The sequence below is a fragment of the Thalassophryne amazonica genome, chromosome 8 (assembly GCF_902500255.1).
Source record: "Thalassophryne amazonica chromosome 8, fThaAma1.1, whole genome shotgun sequence".
In the NCBI taxonomy this organism is placed as follows: domain Eukaryota; kingdom Metazoa; phylum Chordata; class Actinopteri; order Batrachoidiformes; family Batrachoididae; genus Thalassophryne; species Thalassophryne amazonica.
Window position 1 is genome coordinate 79759080 of NC_047110.1, and position 20429 is coordinate 79779508.

A 20429-nucleotide genomic window follows, 5' to 3' on the forward strand; every position below is an offset into this window, starting at 1 on the left:
GTAGAGATTATAGATTGACAACAAGAGTATCAAACAGAATGCCAGAGACTTGTACTTCTCTTATTACACTTCAATGAAAAAGACCAGCTTAAAAGTTTAGATAGACAGACAGACAAACTTGGGTAATGGTGTACTGATGCACTTTTCATGCAAATGTTTCAGTCCACATCAGTTTTGACAGGCAAGTGTGAATATGTGTTTCATGAGAGGCAAGCTTCAGAGCAAAAGTCTTCCTCATTCTTTAACAATGTTCAGCCTAAATACTATCCAATCAAAGGACATAGCGGATATGAACAGATGAAAATTCACTTTTGATGCTATGTACAGAGTAAAATACACCCCTGCTTTTTGAAAACTCATCAACTTGAGCAAAAAAGTAATTATTCTAACTTGTTTGAATTTACTTTGTGATTATACAAAGAAAAAATACTGAACAAAAGGCACTAAAGGTTAAGGTTTTAAGGTTTAGCCTGAGTGAATCACAGATCAGGGCGTGCACTATGCAGAAGGAATTATGACACAGACATATCAACATCGACTGAACAAAATGCTAGCAACTATGATCCACTGACATTAAATATGTTTTGGAACATAACTGTGGCAGAGACAAACCTGGTCTGAGTGTATTATACCTGCAGCTTGAGTACGAGGTGTGCGTTTGGAGAAGCTCTTTACAGCGAGACTCTGTCCACGTTGCTTGCGTCTCCATGCAGTGCGACACTTGGAGTCAATGCTTTGCTTGATGCGGTACCAGTCTGACTCGGAGATGCCAAATTTGTGGAACAAGTGACCTGTAAGAGCATGAAGAGGTCAAACATAATTTTACGCAGAACGAAATATTAATGAATTGCCTTTCCGGCCTTTTAGGGATCTGACTTGCCAATATGCCTATTCCAATACTGTAGATTAGAACTAAATCGCTTGTTGGCTTTTCTCGAGAAAACATGAAGGCACCATCTACTACAGGAGATATTTCCCAATGACAAACCTTTGTCCAGAAAAGCTTGGGACATAACTTGATTAATGTGAACAATAATTATTGTAACCTGCAGAGGACAACATTTCATCACATATGCGTTGGTGTGGCTACTGCTACTGTGATCAGATGTCTGTTATGCTGAAAACTGGCCAGATGTGCCACCATTACTACAAATTTCCATCCCATCAGATGTCAATGAGCAAAGAGTGCCCCGGTCCTGTAGTAAAGTAAATGTATTGCTTCACATTTTACCCCTTTAACGCCCACCCTCAAACGAGACTATGGTGCCCAATTGATGCATGGGCACAATACATGAAACGTGTTGCAGGCATCCATTTCTAAATGAGCAAATATTTGCACAAAAACAATAAAATTTATCAGTTTGAACATTAAATACCTTGTCTTTGTGGTGTATTTAATTGAATATAGGTTGAAGAGGATTTGCAAATCATTGTATTCTGTTTTTATTTACATTTCACACAACACCCCAACTTCATTGGAATTGGGGTTGTACGTATACTTCTGATGACTGAGTCCAGAAAATCACTGAAAGACTGGATCTTAATCTTGATCCACGACAACTGCAAACCCAGACACTGAGATTCCTTATTCAGACTGCAGTACTTACAGCTTCTCAAGTGCCACAATAAAGGTATCCACTGATTCCAAAAAGATCACAGCACTCTCAGCAAAGTTACAGGAAAAAAAAGAAAAATGCAACAAACATAAAAAAAGACTCAGATTTTACATACCAATAGCATTCCGGGGATGCGGAAACTCTTTTGCCATATGCGCAAGCTATCAACAAAGTACTGCTAAATAGGGGTGTGCAGGATGAACAGCATGTAAAGACTTATCACTGCAAGAGCAGTGTGTGGAGCTTGTACAATAAAGCCCCTTTCACACTGGGGCTGCCCCCAGTTGCGTCGTGCGTCGTTATGACAAAGCCACGTGGAAGCAATCTAGTGCCGAGACGATGCAGCTCAGCACCACAACAGCGCGAGGGGAGCAAACAAAAATTAAACGTTTAATTTTTTTTTTTTTTTTTTTGCCGTCCTCTGCTCGACGCAGAATTAAGTGGTTTCAGCGCAAGTCAGAGCAACAGGACGGTACTCAGCGTGACTGGAAGCCACACACTCACAAGACGGTGTTACCAGACGCCAATTTATGATTCCTGCTGCGTTCCATTTTTCCCGAAGTATAAATCACACAGGACTGTTTTTATACCGTGTACTCAATGCAGTAAAAACTACACGCTTAAAAAAAAGACCACAGAAAAAAAAAAAATGCTGATTGCAGCTGCAGCTCCTCTCTGTGTGGAGCTGTCTGGTGAAGAGAGGCACTGTGAAGCAGCTTCTTCTCTCACAAATGTGTTTAAATAAAATCCATAAAAGTCCTGCTCACAGAGTGTTTACCAGAGACATCCAGTAAAAAGTCCGGATATCTCCAGTCCACTCACGGTCGGTTCGTTCACACGCGCACATGTGAACAATTAAAAGAAAAAAAAAACTGTCTGGCTGCTGCAGGTAGTTCCTTGTTCTCCCCTCAAACTCTCTTTTCACTGTTAAAAAAAAGGACAAAAAAAGGACATAAGTCCTGCTCACAGACTGACTGCCAGAGACAGGACATGTCAACATCAAGTAGAACTCCAGACATCTCCACATTTGCTCACGGACGGTTCGTTCGTTCGCGCGCGCATCTCGCGGTCAAAGGAGGAAAGATAAACTATAACGGAACTCAGAGCGCAGCCCTGCAGCTCAGCACAAGAACAAATATAAGCTAGAAGAGAAGTCAGAGTGCACAGTCTGGCTGCAGCCAAACTGTGCACTCTGACTTCTCTGTGTAGAGAACCTGCATGCTGCGTTCTCACCTCCTCCCTGCCCCCTGCTGCGTGCACCTGACGCAGACATTTCTGCGTCGTCATGACGCCACAGGAAGCAACTGGGAGCAGCCCCTGTGTGAAAGGGGCTTAAGGTCCATCACAGGAGCTTGTACTAAAAATAAAATTAAAAAAAAAAAAAAATCAATGTAATTTCCAGGAAATATGCATGTTTCATGACAACAATATATCACAAAGTGATGCAGGCATGCTGTCTGTGTGACAAACTGTGTGAGTAAGAGATCCAGAAAATACAGTGGTCCCTCATTTATCGCGGGAGTTACGTTCTAAAATTAACTCGCAATAGGCGAAATCCGCGAAGTAGTCAGTGTTATTTTTTACAGTTATTATAGATGTTTTAAGGCTGTAAAACCCCTCACTACACACTTTATACACTTTTCTCAAACAGGCATTAACATTTTCTCACTTTTCTCTCCTGTGTAAACACTCTCTTTTTTCTTCTGGGCGAGAAGATTATAAACAGACACACGCAGAACACAATGCGCATGCTCTCCCTTTGCTCACTGCCTCTGGGGGTACGGATGCGGGACCCGCAAAGAATCCAAGTCATGGCCACATAGCTCTGCGGCTGCGGTTTCCGAGACCATGCTGCGGCACTTACCGAGCCCGCAGACTCAGTAAGCGCATCGGAGGCAGTGAGAGCAGTCATGGTGATGCCGACCGGTGCTGCGACCGGCCTGCCTGATAAGGACGCAGAACACAATGCGCTGTTAAAAAAAAAAAAAAAAAAAAAAAAAAGAAGAAGCATGCAAAATTGCACTAAAAAAAAATGTGCGAAACTGCGAGGCCGCGAAAGGTGAACCGCGTTATAGCAAGGGACCACTGTAGTTCAATAAAATGTCAAAATGTCTCACTGGAACAAATTTCCTTTAATTTTTTATGCTTTATACACAAATAATGATTGCAACTACTTGTGCAATTTTCACTGGTTCCCGGAACTTCAATGCAAAAAATTATAAAATAAACACAGCCTAAAACCATCACAACCTGCACTGCAACTTTTTAGAACAGCTGCCACAACATCATGAAATACCAAGACATTGCAGGAACGTATTATGAATACTGGAGGCAGAAAAAAAAAAGAAACAAAACAAATAAGGTGTGCAGGAAAGGTAAATGGGTTGTATTCAATTGTACATCACAGCTGAACAAAATTCAGTGACTGAATGGGGACTCCATCATATGACTTTTTTTTTTTTTTTTTTACCCCATGGAGTCCCGGGACATCAAATTTCCTATTTCCACGTCATCTTATCTTACCAACAAAGGCACCTAATCCGCTGGTTTCCACAACCCTACTCAACACACAATTCATACAAGAACTGAACAGTGGATGAGCCAGAGCACACCCCTTTAGAACACCAGTATTCACTGAGAAAACTCAAAGATTTTGCACCTGCTCCCTACAGCACTCACATTACATCTGCATAGGCTGGCTCTGAAATCCAGTAACATGTCCTTGCCAGCAACACCCCCCCCCCACAGTTTAACAAAATGTAGCAAATCTACTGGGACCCAAGAACAGTAACAAAAAAAAAAATAGACTAAAATGCCAACCAGTAATGTAGTAAGTGTAATTGTATACATTGGGCTCGACAATAAAAATAGGTTTTAATACACGGGGACAATCCAGTCATTCCTCTCTCTGTTGAGATGTGTGTAGAGAAGATTGCAAGCAGCTATATTAGTGGTGATCCAGCTTAGCGTTACGAGCCGTTTAGTGAGTGAGGACAGCTTGACAGCTCATTTTCCACATAAATTAACACAGCTGAAGCCTGTAGGTAGAAAATGAGATAGAAGTGGAGCTGAGTCTATCTGTGGCTGATGGGACAGAAGCCACTTTGACATATGATGGGTCCTGTGCAGGCAGGCAGAGCAGGTGCTGCTTCTGTCCTCCTCCTCCCTTTTCAGCAGGCAGAATGAGTCATCAACAAGCCCCATGGCACGGTGCCAGCCTCAACATACCTCAATGTTAAGCCAAATCTGCATGTCACTACACACACCCATACTATTGAAAAGAAAGAGAGGTTACAAAGTTGATAAATTCTATTGCATGCAATGTAGGAAACATGAAAAATTATCAAACAGGGGGTCGAAGGAGAATAAAAAAAACAAAACAAAAAAAAAACAAACTGGCCTTGGCCAGCCCTTATCAACAAGGGGGATACATACTCCTGGGGAATATGGACTACTTTGAGGAGATGATGTTCAAGAGGTTAAAGCGGTGGGCAGTTGACTGCCTTGCACAGCAGCACCCTGACATTGGTGTGTGAGTGTGTGCATGAATGGGTATCACTGTAAAGTGCTTTGAGCATTAAAGCGCTAGGTAAATGCAGTTCATTCACCATTTACTATCTCCAGGAGGCATGTAGGAAATCTGCCCAGTCAGTCTACATGTGCTGACTTGGAGAAAGCCTTGAGCATACCTGCTGTGGGAGTACGGGGTGCCAAGTCCACCACAATGCACTTTCTGGTCTCTATACAACAAAAGCAGGAGCTATGTTCGCGTTCTCAGCATTTCATCAAACCCATTTCCGGTGAGTGGTGGACTCCACAGGGCTACCCCGTGTCTCAAATCCTGTTTGTGATTTTGATGAAAAAGAGTTCAAGGCACAATCAGGAAGTGTAGGGTGTACCTCTGAATTGCAATGGGCAGGTTTGAAGCGGGGGAGACATACATACACAGCAATTTTCCAATCCTTGTCCTCAGGGGCACCCTACCCTGATCTTGCGTTTTTCTTTTTTTCTTTAAGTGTATGTTAGTTTGTGATTGACTGAGCACACCTGAATGGGCCAATCACCTTTTATGAAGAGCAGGGACAGAAGAATATAAATGTCTAGTTTAGGAGTCCCTGTAGACTAGGGTTGGGAGCCACTGGTCAATGCTAAAAGAGTCCATCTTCAAACCACAGTTTGCACCACAGAAATAGAGAATGGAGCCTCAGGACTTTCAGAAATATCCATCTGTCTACCATCATATCCCTGACTCTGCTTAATCACGAATCAAAGCGTTCACTGAATTAAGGGTGACTGCATGTGGAACATTGCACTCGACATGTGCTTGTCATTTATGGTCTGGTATGTTATAAAATGTGTTGTGCATTAATGCGTGTGCAATGATGAATGCATGTTGTTGTAACCCACCTTGGGAATACTAGCTCAGTCTATTTCTGTGTTCAATTCTGTACTGAGAAGGTCTCAGAAAGTTCAGTTAGTGCTGTGAGGGGAAAGGATTTAAACTCTGGTTGAGTGAAATTTATTAGTATGATATAAGCTGTGCAGAAATTATGTGATAATCACTAGACAAACCGTGATTAATAGACACTGTCTTGGCAGTTACTTGTGGGTCATTTTGCCAATAAAGTCAACATAAGTTGGCAAGATCCAACAGCTTGGAAATGCTTGAGAAGTAGGTACCTATGTTGAATCAACACAACACAACGATAACCCCTGTGTGTAGTTATAAAACCATCTTTCCTGGATTCCCTTTGAAGGCTGGAATGTGTGTTGGTAGATAAAACTCCACAGTTTTAACACCAAATGTGCTTATCATGGAATAATGTTACTGCATCTTTCTCCACATTATTAAAATTTTGGTGGTCATACTTCACGCCAATAAAAAATATAATGAAATAACTTTGAATTTGATACGCTAATTTATGATAAGCCAGTGGTCTCAGAGTCAGATTACCTGAGGGCCATTGGCCAGATTCTGTGCTCACAATAAAGTCAACAGAACAATTAAGAGAAATTAACTTGGGCTGTCCTAAGCCAATGAAAGTATTGAGGCTTGTCGAAGCAGTTTATGATGAATTCCATAACTATGATACATTTTGAAGTCGAACGTCAACCCCAAAGTTTGAAACAATTTCATCTTATATTTTCCATAATTTATTCTCACTTTTCAAACTCTTTCACATTCTAATCCCCTATTTAGGCAGCAAAGCCTAGAGAACCCACTTTACTTTCCAACAAAATGCTCCCCCAAAAAATATGGTTAGTTGAATTCTGAACTATAAATGAAAGCTTCACTGCAGCTTCCATATAAATGTAAACACTTCATAAATGGTAAATGGATTGCATATCTATGCTGCATTGGCTTCAAGTGTCAGCAACACCACCACACTGGGAAGCTACAGATACATACAAGCTTCTTTTGCTAAGTTCATATATTATCCAAACAAAGATTTTTACATTTGCCTGAAAATTTACATCTGTGAGAATATTTTGAAAATTTACATCTATGAGAATATTTTTTTCTAATAGCTATGGGAACCACGAGCTCAAGTGATGTTGATATGATAGGCCGTCCAAGTGTGTAGTTATTTTACCGTAAATCTGAGACCGAACCAAATATAAGGTGGCTGAATATATCAGTATTTGCATTTTTGCAGATACAAAAACATTTATTTTACCAAACAATGCAGAAAACACTTTAGATGTTGGAATTGGTGTTAGTACATACTCTGTCCAGCTCCAGCAGCATTGTTTACAATGCTGTCAAGCACAGCTGGAATCTCAATCACCCCTTGGTCACATTAAATACAAGAGACAGAGTCAAAGTGACAAGCTGCCATTCATTTTCAGTCAGAGTGGGTGTTTTACTGTGACAAGAGACAAGTAGTCGCTGTGATGCCAGCTAGGCGGCACCAAAATAGACAAGTCTATTTTATGCAGATATTGAGAGGTGTAACATGGCAATCGGCAATCCAAGTGAAGGCTGTGTGACGATAAGATAATACATATGTTGTTGGTTACACTTATAGTTATTTATAATAAAGTTCATGTTTACATTTCATGTTCATGTTTTCATTTGATAAGATTGCGCCTCCTCTATTAAGGCCATGCCTTCCCAAGGCACAGTCGCCGTGGTTCAACAGTTCACTAGTGTGACGTCAGGCAGATGGCTAGAGGGTTGGAACGGAAATGTCGTAGTTCCAATTTAGAGGTGTTCCATCTTGCGTGGCGTGATGCTATTTTAGATTCTAAGCATGCACTATTGGCTACAAAGCAGGCCTATTATTCTGATTTGATTAATTAAAATAAGCATAATTATTTTAATAAGCTTTTATGTTGTGAAAGACCTTGTGGCTCTTGTCTGTGAAAGGTGCTATATAAATAAAATTTACTTACTTACTTACTTACTTAAAGTTTTTGTTTGACATGGTAGCATTTCTCATTCATGGGCAGCCACCTGTTAGTTGTTTTCCTTTTTCAGCACAGGATTTCCTGGATTACTTTGAGAAGAAAATAGAAGATATTAGGTTGAGCATATCTCAGCACGCCTTGGTCCAGCCACTGCACCCTGCTATTGAGGTGGGTGCTACCATTGAGATGTTACCTAAATTTACAGAATTTGATAGTATCTTACTAGGCGTGCTGACGAAACTCATGGCAACTACAAAAAGCACAACCTGCTTATTTGATCCTATACCAACAAAAGTGTTAAAGGACCTGTGGCTCATTCTTGGACCCATTGTGCTGAAAACTGCAAATCTCTCACTAACTTTTAAGTCCTGACTGAAGACACATTTGTTTTCTATTTTATATGATTTACATATTTTTTACTATGCTTTTTATTCTTTTCCATTTTTTAACCTTTTTAACTTTTTTATTATGCTTTTAATCTTTAAATTATGCTCTTTGATCCTTTGATTTAATTTGTTTTGGTTTTTCATTGTTGAGTCATGTCCCGTGAAACGCCTTGAGGTGACGCTGTCGTGATTTGGCACTCTATAAGTTCAATAAATTGAACTGAATTGAATCCCATCAGCTCAAGGGGACTCACAGCGAATGCCGTAGATCATCAGTGGGTCCAGTTGCTTCTTGCCATGTTTGCCCAGTCCAGAGAGGTTTGACATGGCCTGGACCTCCCGATGAAACAGGTAATCCAGCAATGTTAATGCCATCTTCTCTGCCGTGCGACAGTTTGTGGTGATATGGAGCATGTCAGCTGGTGACACTGGGCATCGAACTCTCATCTCTGGGTTGTTTTCATCTCCCAACCATGTTCCTGCTGGGTAGTCATCTAGAGAAAGGAAAAGCAACATTTTTACAAACACAGCAAAAATCAAAGACCTAATATTGCCTGTTACTATGAATACTCTAAATAATGATTTATTTATATTAAAAAATGTAATGCGTACAATAATTGATACGCACTACCCTGGTACAGAGCTTTCATGCCATTACTGTAACACAACAGCACAACCATGTGGCAGTGAAGGGGAATTTGTTTCAATGATGTAAAACGTTGTCAATTTAATCTTTGAGCAGAATGCGTGGCTATTGCCGTTTGTTCTGCATGCATGTTAGCTGTTAAGACTAATCAACAAACATTTTTTAAAAATGTTGCACATAGTTTCACCCATTTTGCTGAGACTGAAACTTTTTTTTTTTTTTTTTTTTAATCATCAACAGCAGATTTTTAAAAAATGTGACCATTTGACTTTTTGCTGCTCTGGCTCAGTTAACAATACCAAGCAAACACCACAGCATATTGGTAGACTCACCGTGAGATAAGTAAGCACAAGTGTAAATACATAATGCAGTATTCCATGTAGAATTTAATTATTTCAATAAGCAGACCACCTAAAACAAGTGAACCCCAATTAAAAACATTTGTTTTATTTTTCATAAACTTTGTAAAATACTGTTTGCCTAATACCTTAACATAACATAATCTAATGTCAACACAAACATCAAAAGCAGCTACTTGATGATCCACTACAGCTGTCATCTGCTGTCAAAGTATGAACTGCATATTGGCAAAGATTACCTGTGTGACATAGGGATTTTTCCCTGCCTCAAGACCCAAAAAGTCAAACAGGTAAGTTCATCAACACAATAATGCACACAAATGCCCAGAGAAATTTCTAAATTTGGGTTGTATCTGGTCAGTCAAACATGATATTGAAGCATTATTGATTGTCATTAAGGTATTTGAGCCCATGCTGCCACCTAGTGGGGACACCCAAGCATGTTAAAAGAATTCATAGCGCATTGCACAGGGTACTGCTGTTGCTCTTTCCTTCACTCACATTAAAATGTAAGATTTTTAAAGCTAATAAAGACATGGTTTATCTTACAATTAATTACAGCAGCACTATCATGCTAAAGATGTGGGGCACATCCACAAAGGCTTTCAAAGGAATATAGAGAACACTGTCCAGACCAGTGACACACATGAGTAAGACACTGAGGGTGTAACACCTGCACCTTACATGTCTGACAGAGATTCAAGCAAAGACATTCTTTGTGATACGGTGATACAGTAACGCATTCATCGTTTTCTTGACAAACATACACCCCTTTAACCAGGTTTAACAGAATGGCTCCAAACAGATAACTTTGAGCTTAACCTTTCCCAGTCATCTAAGGTCAAAGGTCACATGATCCACAGAAATCTGATATTTAATTTCATTAGTGTTGCATGTTTCTAACCAATTCTTCAAACTAGACATCCTAAAAGGCCCTGTCACACCTTGATGATTTAGCCTGCGTATGCCGACCGTATTAAAAATGCTGACACATACTGACATACGTCTAATAAATTAATGCAGCTGTCACACCGACAGCGACGATGTTTTAAAGAGTTACAGCGCATTAATCAGGTGTGATCACCCTGATCGATCGATCAGGTCGTCTGATGATCACAACACAGTGACGGCGCTTTAAAAGTTTAATCATCACAGCACTTTTGTGTGATCAGAGCGCAACACTGGCATGAGAAACGCACCTGGAGCAGAAAAATCACAGAGGAACTTGCTTTAAAACACTGCATTTCCAGCCACAAATTAAAGTATTTTCAGATGTCATTTTCAAAAATCAGGAGCTTTATGTGGATTCATCAAATCAAATCAACTTTAGTTATAAAGCACTTTAAAAAAAAAACAGCTGCAGCTGAAACAAAGTGCTGTACACAAGGGGACATATAAAAAGGTAACAAACCACAAAAGTACAAAATAAAATAAAATAACTAAAACAAGTAAAATCAGTTAAAACAACCAAAACAGATCAAGATCTCATTCCGGGTTAAAAGCCAGTGCATAAGTGGGTTTTAAGATTAGTTTTAAAAACAAAAAGTGAAGAGGCCTGCCTGATGTGGAGCGGTAACTCGTTCCACATCTTTGGACCCACAACAGAAAAAGCTCGGCCCCCTCTGAGCACACGCTTGCACCTCGGCACCTCCAGGAGGAACTGATCAGCTGACCGGAGGTGGTGAGCAGGGGCGTAACAATGAAGCAGCTCAGAGAGGTAGGGCGGGGCAAGGCCATTTAAAGATTTAAAAACAAATAAAAGAATCTTAAAATGAATTCCAAAATGCACAGGCAGCCAGTGGAGGGAGGTCAGGATAGGTGTAATGTGCTCCCTCTTACGTGCACCAGTTAGCAGACGGGCAGCAGCATTCTGAACTAGCTGGAGACGTGCAAGGGAGGACTGGCTAATTCCATAATAAAGTGCATTACAGTAATCCAGCCGGAAGGTAATAAAAGCATGGATTGTTGTTTCAAAGTGCTGATGTGCAAGAAAAGGCTTAACCTTAGCAAGCTGCCTTAAGTGAAAGAAACTTGATCTGACTACTGCACTGATTTGGTGGTCCAGTTTAAAATCATTGTCCATCTTAAAACCCAAGTCTGTGACAGATTTCGAAAAGGCTGACAAAGGCCCCAGATCGACAGGTGAGGAAGAACAGGAGCTGCTAGGGCCAAAAACAATCACCTCCGTTTTCTTTTCATTAAAATTAAGAAAATTCAATGCCATCCAGGCTTTAACATCCTCAAGACAGGACAAAAGGGGCTGAAGAGAAGAGGCATCATTTTTCTTTAGGGGGACATATAGCTGGCTGTCATCAGCATAGCAGTGGAAGCTGATGCCATGCTTTCTGAGAATGGACCCCAGGGGAAGAAATACAGGGAGAAGAGTAGGGGTCCAAGAATTGAACCCTGTGGGACCCCATATAAAAGTGGAGCAGAGGAGGACTCACAAACCCCGAGGCCAACGCACATAGTCCTACCAGTTAAGTAGGACCTGAACCAGTCCAGGGCACTACCACCGATGCCCACAAGCTGCTGCAAACGATTTATCAGTATGTTGTGGTCAAAACTGTATCAAAAGCAGCAGTCAGGTCAAGCAGGACAAGAATGACCATTATCATTTGCCATTAAAATGTCATTAAAAACCTTTAAAAGGGCAGTTTCTGTGCTATGCAACATTTTAAAACCAGACTGAAAAACCTCTGAAATGTTATGTTCATCAAGGTAAGTTAAAAGTTGTGCATAGACAATTTTCTCCAGGATCTTAGAGACAAATGGCAACTTGGAGATAGGCCTAAAGTTTGATAGTTCAGTGTTGTCGAGGCCAGGCTTCTTCAACAAAGGCTGAACGACTGCGTGTTTAAAACTAACAGGGACAACACCGGAGGATAGGCTGCTGTTTATAATGGTCAGAACAGACTGCCCTAAGGTATGAAAAAGTTATTTAAAAAAGTGGGGGGGGGGGGGACCACATCACGAGGGGAACCCGATGGTTTCAAATGAGCCACCACATCCTGTAACTGTGACAGAGTCGCAGGTTCAAATCTGTTAAAAACCGCAGGGCAGGGAGCAGAGACAGAGGGGTCAAAGCTGGGTGGAGAAATGAGAGCTCTTGCAGAAGCAACCTTGTCAATAAAAAAATGTAGAAAACTGTTACATAAGTCAGTGGATGTTTCCAGACAAACAGGCTGTGGTACATTCAGGACAGAGTCAATTGTTCTGAACAATACACAGGGGTTCTTGTAATTTTCCGTTACAATGTGTGACAAATACTCTCTTTTGGACTCTTTGACAGTGCTTTGATAGTGGCCCCAATGGTTCTTTAAAATTAGAAATGAAACCTGCAGCTTGTCCTTCTTCCACCTCTGTTCAGCTCTGCGACATTCCCGTCTGGCAGTACGGGTTTTCTCATTAAGCCAGGGTTCAGATCTAGACTTAGACTGCCTGGGTTTTAGAGGAGCCACAGAGTCCATTATAGAAAGGCAGGAGCAGTTAAACCAACAGCACAGCTCCTCCGTATCAGCCGCGGGTGAAACGGGGAGCACACAAGCAGCAAAGAAGGCAGCAGAAAAACGTTCGGCAGTGAGGGGGTTAAAAGCCCGACGGAGTCTGACAGATGTGCAGCACTTCTCAGGTACACAAGAGAGTTCAACACTAAAAAAGACTGGTGCATGATCAGAAAAAACAAAGTCACCGATTTCTAAGTTTGACACAAGCAGACCATGGGAAAAAAACAAGTCTAATGTATGTCCATGTTGGTGTGTGGGGCCAGACACCCACTGCTTCAAATTAAGAGAGTCCACTAAGTTTAAAAAATCTTCCACCATGGGCTTGTCAGGGCAGTAGACATGGATATTAAAATCGCCAACAAGAAGAAGACGATCATAGTAGGGCAACGAAGGAAGGAAGCAGAACACTGTTTGCAGGTAAAATAACTTTTAAAAACAGTCAACGTTCCTCCACCCCGGCCCAGTGTCCGTGGAGAGTTAAAAAAGGAGCAATCGGCTGGTAAAAGTTCCACGACAGGACTGCACTCACCAGCTTTCATCCACGTTTACGTAACGCAAAGGAAATCCAGATCACGGGTATCAAATAAGTCCCTGAGAATAAAACTTTTGTTTGCCAGGGATCTGGCGTTCACAAGGCAAATTCTGGTAGGAACTGGAGCTTGTAGCCCAGCGGATCGCTGAACACGGAGCGGCGTCTTCAGGTTACAGAGATTTTTCCCACGCCGGCGGAGCCGCGGGGACACCGAATTGCGTAACATGAGATTGACGTCATCCACACCGGCAACAGCTACCAGACAGCTTCGATTCATGTCCATCTGTGATGGACCACAGCTTTCAGCCAATCAGTGGCCAGCATTAATGGACGTATTTAGCCTTATGAGTAAATTACAAGAAACATGTGCCAACAGTCATATAACTTACCAACAACAACTTACGTCCCGCATGCGCGGGATGTATGAGTCACACGCTGGCATGCATTGAAAATTTTCAGCATCCCCAAAATATTTTGAGGAGCTCAGCGTATTAGGACATACAGGTCATATAATTAGAATATCATGAAAATATTGATTAATTTCAGTAATTCCGTTCAAAACGTGAAACTTGTGTAATGTATACATTCATTCCACACAAACTGATACATTTCAAGTGTTTATTTCTTTATTTTTGATGATTATAACTGACAACTAATGAAAACCCCAAATTCAGTATCTCAGAAAATTAGAGTACTGTGAAAAGGTTCAATATTGAAGACATCTGGTGGCACACTCTAATCAGCTAATTAACTCAAAACACCTGCAAAGGCCTTTAAATGGTCTCTCAGTCTAGTTCTGTAGGCTACACAATCATGGGGAAGATTGCTGACTTGACATCTTGCCTGAGCTAAAGACAAAAAAGACTGGACTGCTGCCGAGTAGTCCAAAGTTATGTTCTCTGATGAAAGTAAATTTTGCATTTCCTTTGGAAATCAAGGTCCCAGAGTCTGGAGGAAGAGAGGAGAGGCACAGAATCCACATTGCTTGCGGTCCAGTGTAATGCTGCGTTTACACATAACGACGACAAGTCACGAATGCCACGAAGTACACATTCTTGGCCGCTGATCACAAATGTGATGATTCGGTTCAGAAGCATCAGGTGCCCCCAAGAACTGTTTGGAACTGTTAAGACGCGCAAGGATTAATGGCACGTGTCACTAGCGAATTATTACAAGCCATTACACACGGTCAAAAATATTGTCCCATACTGTTGCGCGCAGCAGCGCATCGTTACGTTCTGTCACAATCTGTCAGGAATGTTGTGAATTTGGCGAATCGTCTCCACACACCCCGCATATTCTTCCTACCGTCACCTGATGAAGACTTCACACCACTCCAGATTGCTCCTCACCTCCCAGATGAATCCACAGCAGAAAAAAAACTTTGTCAATGCTTGCATAGTTGGGCTCTATGTTATAGAGTTACACAGAAAGGAGGAGAAGGAGGAGTAGGCGGAGAGAGCCAGACTGCAGGAAGCTCGTGCTGTCATGCGCAGGAGGCCCAGAAGCATCTGGGTGCAAGAATGGCTCAGACAGAGGAGGAGACAGCACTTTGGTCACTCCACTTTCATCTCCAGGGAGCTCCATCTCATTAATGTCGAGACTTTCAAGAACTACCTGAGGATGCCTCCAGAGCTCTTTGATGAAATCGTGCAAAGGATACGCCCCTCCATGCAACCAAAGGACACTCGCTGGAGATTATCTCTGCAACCTGGCTTGAAGCTGTCTCTCACCTTGCGGTACCTGGCAACTGGAGACAGCTATGCCTCACTGGCAAATGCCTTCAGGTGCAGCAAGTCATCTATAAGCTTAATGGTTCCTGAGGTCTGCAAAGCTATTGTAGCTGCCTACAAGGATGAAGTATTTGCTCTTCCAGTGACTCCAGATGAGTGGCGGGCCACAGCTGAAGAGTTTGAGCATAGATGGAATGTGCCCCATGCAGTCGGTGCCATAGATGGCAAGCACATCACCATCGAGATCAGTGGAGTGGGACATATGTCAGATGCCCAAATATACAATGAGTCAGAGCTATGCTGTATCCTGCAAAAGTTGACCATGAGGATGAGGAACACAACGTCATTAAGGTGGCTTGGAGAGAGGAACTGGGAATGCAGGATGTGCCCCCTACCAATGAACCCAGGAACAGAGCCACACTCGATGCAAGGACCCAGAAGGATTACCTATGTACATATTTCAATTCGCCAGCAGGAGCAGTTGAGTGGTAGGACCGTATTGTGTGAGATATATGTGAATATGAACTCATGGCTCTATATGGACTGACAGAAATGCATATAAAATGTTCATGATGTGATATACATATATGAATATGGACTGATGAAATGCTCTATATGACTGGCAGAAATAATACACACACACACACACACATATATATATACACACACACACACACACACGGGTATGGATGGAGATATTAAAGCCCTCAATTAGAACAACCTCGGCCTTCAGGACTTTTTCGGGATTTGGGAATTTAACTGTTTTTTTGGAGCTGTACTTAACTCACGGAACTGTGGTTACATACGTTAACTCACTATTTCATTCCTCCTGACTGCCCGAGGATTATAATCAGAACAAGTATTTTTTAGGAACTTCATTTTATTTAATCATTACTGTGTTCAAAATGAAGGAAAACACCAATGTTTTTAACCAAAGATTGTATTTGAACTACACCACAAAAGTTAGAATCAAAAGTTGTGTATTTTCCACACTGACACCTTATCACCTCCTATTCCCACACCAGAATTCTACAACTACTCATAGCCATAATGGTACTATAACATACTGGCACTGAATGATATGTCACACATGTGACATTCACTGACATGTCACACGTCAATAAATGCTGACATGTCACACGTGACATTCACTGACCATCACTTTGGTCATCATGCCCCAGGCTCCATGAACTAGTCAAATTGCCCAGCAGATTGCTGAACCACTCAGTAGATGGAGAAGGCCCATGACTGAATGAGATGTGCTGCAGGACTGGGTGCTGCTGCCCGTATCCAGGGAAGTGCTGCTGTCCCCATTCTCTGCCCTGCATGTGCCACAGGTCTGGGGCGCCTGACGGGACTGTGCTCCACTCTGATGGAGGTGACTGCCACTGGCGGCTCTTAGACGGGTCGGGAAATCTTGACATCGAATGTTGTGAGCGATGTGGCATTTGCTGCTGTTGAGACAACACAGACTGGCATAGTCTCTCTCCCTCGGCCTGGGCCTCATGTAACACGGCAAAGAGTCGAGTCACTGTCACCTGACAGAGTTCAGTTGGAAGGCTGTGCAGAAATCTGCCCACCAGCATGCCAAAGCTGGCACCTCTGGAGGTCTGGTCCTGGGGAAACCCCTTCAGCAGGTTCAACACCACCCTTGATTCACTCTGTGACACAGAAGTTGACGTGGATGTCATCGAAGCAGGGGTGGCTGACCTGGGTGTCTCCAAATCAGACAGAGGAGCTCCAAGAGCAGCACTGGGTTGTGCCTGCTGCTGCTCCTGGTCCCTTAACTCCACAGCAGATTTAAAACTGGCCACATTACGGTGAGTCACAGTGCTGATATGTTCATTCAGAAACTGGAAATGTGTCCATATCCATGCCTCTGTGGGGGTGAAAACATTTGCTGACTGGCCAGACACTACCACTGCCTTATTCAATTTGCCCATTAGGGTACGCATAGAGTCATACCACACCTTCAGCTCCTGGGCGGACACTCCCATCATCTCTGCTTGGCGCTCCCACAGGAAGTCTTTTTTCTGCGCATCTTTGTAGTCAGGCAGACGTTTTGCATGTATGCAGAGGTTGCCCTTTAAAAATTCTACAACACGAGGAATGGGCTTCTTCCTCCACAGGATTGGAGGGGGTGCAGAGATGTCTGGCTGCACGTGAGTCCTCTCGCTCCTCTGGCTCAGACTCGTTCTCCCGCTCATCGATCACAACAGCAGGTGGAACACCTGCAGGAGCGTCCTGAGGAGATTCAGCAGGAACTATGGAATGACACTTGGCCGACTTCACGTCACTGTTCCTCTTCAGCATACTGCATCAAACTGAACGCAGTGGAGCAGGGTTTTAATTGTGCTCATATAACAGAAAACAGGGAGTCGTCGTGGCGTGCAGTGAAATGTGACACCGCGTTACAAGTCGTGTAAAAACTTGACAGTTTCTGTGTCACTGCATAATAACGCGTGACAGTTTGGGCTTCAAGAATCATCACAAGAACCACTACAAACGCTGTCACATTCTATCCGTCAACAAGACGGATCAACGCGCTCAGTTGCGACCTCCACGACATGAGGCGAAATGAGGGTGGTGCGTGACATTCATGGAAGATTTTTTTGACAGCCAAAAACATGCTCCACGAAAATCATAAATATCACGCACCAACATGCACTATTAAGAAACCTACTCAGGTGAGTTAAGTCACATTAAGAATGTCAGGAATGTGACACGAATGACATAAAAATGACATTCGTAACACATCTTGCCTGTGTGTAAATGCAGCATTAAGTTTCCACAGTCAGTGATGCTTTGGGGTGCCATGTCATCTGCTGGTGTTTGTCCACTGTGTTTTCTGAGGTCCAAGGTCAACGCAGCCGTCTATCATGAAGTTGTAGAGCATTTCATGCTTCTTGCTGCTGACCAACTTTATGGAGATGCAACTTTCATTTTCCAATAGGACTTGGCACCTGCACACAGTGCTAAAGCTGCCAGTACCTGGTTTAAGGACCATGGTATCCCTGTTCTTAATTGGCCAGCAAAGTCACCTGACCTTAACCCCATAGAAAATGTAAGGGGTATTGCGAAGAGGAAGATGCGACACACCAGACCCAACAATGCAGAAGAGCTGAAGGCCACTATCAGAGCAACCTGGGCTCTTATACCACCTGAGTAGTCCCACAGACTGATCGACTCCATGCCACACCGCATTGCTGCAGTAATTCAAGCAAAAGGAGCCTCAACTACGTACTGAGTGCTGCACATGCTCATATGTTTCATGTTCATACTTTTGAGTTGGCCAAGATGTCTAAAAATCCTTTTTTGTATTGGTCTTAAATACTATTCTAATTTTTTGAGATACTGAATTTGGGATTGTCATTAGTTGTCAGTTATAGTCATCAAAAAACAAAAAACAAAAAAAAAAAACAAACGTTTGAAATATATCAGTCTGTTTGTAATGAATGAATATAATATACAAGTTTCACTTTTTGAATGGAATTACCGAAATAAATCAACTTTTTTATGATATTCTAATTATATGACTATCACCTGTACATAAGCAAGCTTCAGTGTATTTCAACGTGCTCTTAACTTATTGGACTTATGTCAGCGGTTTTTTAATACGAGTGGCATATGCTGGCTAAGTCGTCAAGGTGTGACAGGGCCTTAAATGAGTTTGACCTTTCAAAGCCACCCAATGTCAAATATATAATTGTATATGCATTTGTGCTCAAAATAATGTGTTTAAAAAGTGAGTGAAGCTCAAAATCCTTATAATAGCTTTTATTTCCATACATCAAATGCACTGGGAAAACTGCACATTCTATTCCAAATAAAAACGTGAAAAAAATTGAAATTTGTGATTACTTTACAGAAAGTGAAGAAAAAGGAATAACAGGCTGTCCAAAAAATAGCAAACTCAATTACATGATAAACTGAAAAAATGAGATTTAGCTTTCCTATGAACCACTGAACTAATATTTAGTTGTATAACCACTGTTTCTCAGAACTGATTCATATCTGTGTTGTGAAATCACATGGATATATAGTTGTATGCAAACATTTGGACACGCCTGATTATTTCCATGATTTTACTCATTGGTTGTTTGGATCAGCAATTTCAGTTAAATATATCATATAGCAGACAAACACAGTGATATTTGAGAAGTGAAATGAAGTTTATAGGAATTACAGAAAGTGTGCAATAATTCTTTAAACAAAATTAGGCAGGTGCATAAATTTGGGTACCCCAACAGAAAAATACATCAATATTTAGTATATCCTCCTTTTGCAGAAATAAAAGCCTCTAAACACTTCCTATAGCTTCCAAAGAGAGTCTGGATTCTGGTTGCAGGTATTTTGGACCATTCTTCTTTACAAAACATCTCAGGATTGTTGGTTTTTGAGCATGGACAGCCCGCTTAAAATCACACCACAGATTTTCAATAATATTCAGGTCTGGGGACTGAGATCAAATCAAATCAATTTTATTTATATAGCGCCAAATCACAACAAACAGTTGCCCCAAGGCGCTTTATATTGTAAGGCAAAGCCATACAATAATTACGGAAAAACCCCAACGGTCAAAACGACCCCCTGTGAGCAAGCACTTGGCGACAGTGGGAAGGAAAAACTCCCTTTTAACAGGAAGAAACCTCCAGCAGAACCAGGCTCAGGGAGGGGCAGTCTTCTGCTGGGACTGGATGGGGCTGAGGGAGAGAACCAGGAAAAAGACATTCTGTGGAGGGGAGCAGAGATCAATCACTAATGATTAAATGCAGAGTGGTGCATACAGAGCAAAAAGAGAAAGAAACACTCACTGCATCATGGGAACCCCCCAGCAGTCTAAGTCTATAGCAGCATAACTAAGGGATGGTTCAGGGTCACCTGATCCAGCCCTAACTATAAGCTTTAGCAAAAAGGAAAGTTTTAAGCCTAATCTTAAAAGTAGAGAGGGTGTCTGTCTCCCTGATCCGAATTGGGAGCTGGTTCCAGAGGAGAGGAGCCTGAAAGCTGAAGGCTCTGCCTCCCATTCTACTTTTACAAACCCTAGGAACTACAAGTAAGCCTGCAGTCTGAGAGCGAAGCACTCTATTGGGGTGATATGGTACTATGAGGTCCCTAAGATAAGATGGGACCTGATTATTCAAAACCTTATAATTAAGAAGAAGAATTTTAAATTCTATTCTAGAATTAACAGGAAGCCAATGAAGAGAGGCCAATATGGGTGAGATATGCTCTCTCCT

At 42.0% G+C, this 20429-nt stretch overlaps 1 protein-coding gene across 2 annotated transcripts in view; it reads right to left on the reverse strand.

The window, feature by feature from the left end:
• The window catches only part of banp (BTG3 associated nuclear protein), a 162430-nt gene that overhangs the window by 107188 nt on the left and 34813 nt on the right, over positions 1 to 20429 (reverse strand). For both annotated transcript variants that reach the window (XM_034176811.1, XM_034176810.1), the window contains exons 7-8: positions 8668 to 8907; positions 633 to 791 (exon numbers count right to left, since the gene is read on the reverse strand). In XM_034176811.1, coding sequence (XP_034032702.1) covers positions 633 to 791; positions 8668 to 8907 — 399 coding nt within the window. The remainder of the gene's footprint in view (positions 1 to 632; positions 792 to 8667; positions 8908 to 20429) is intronic.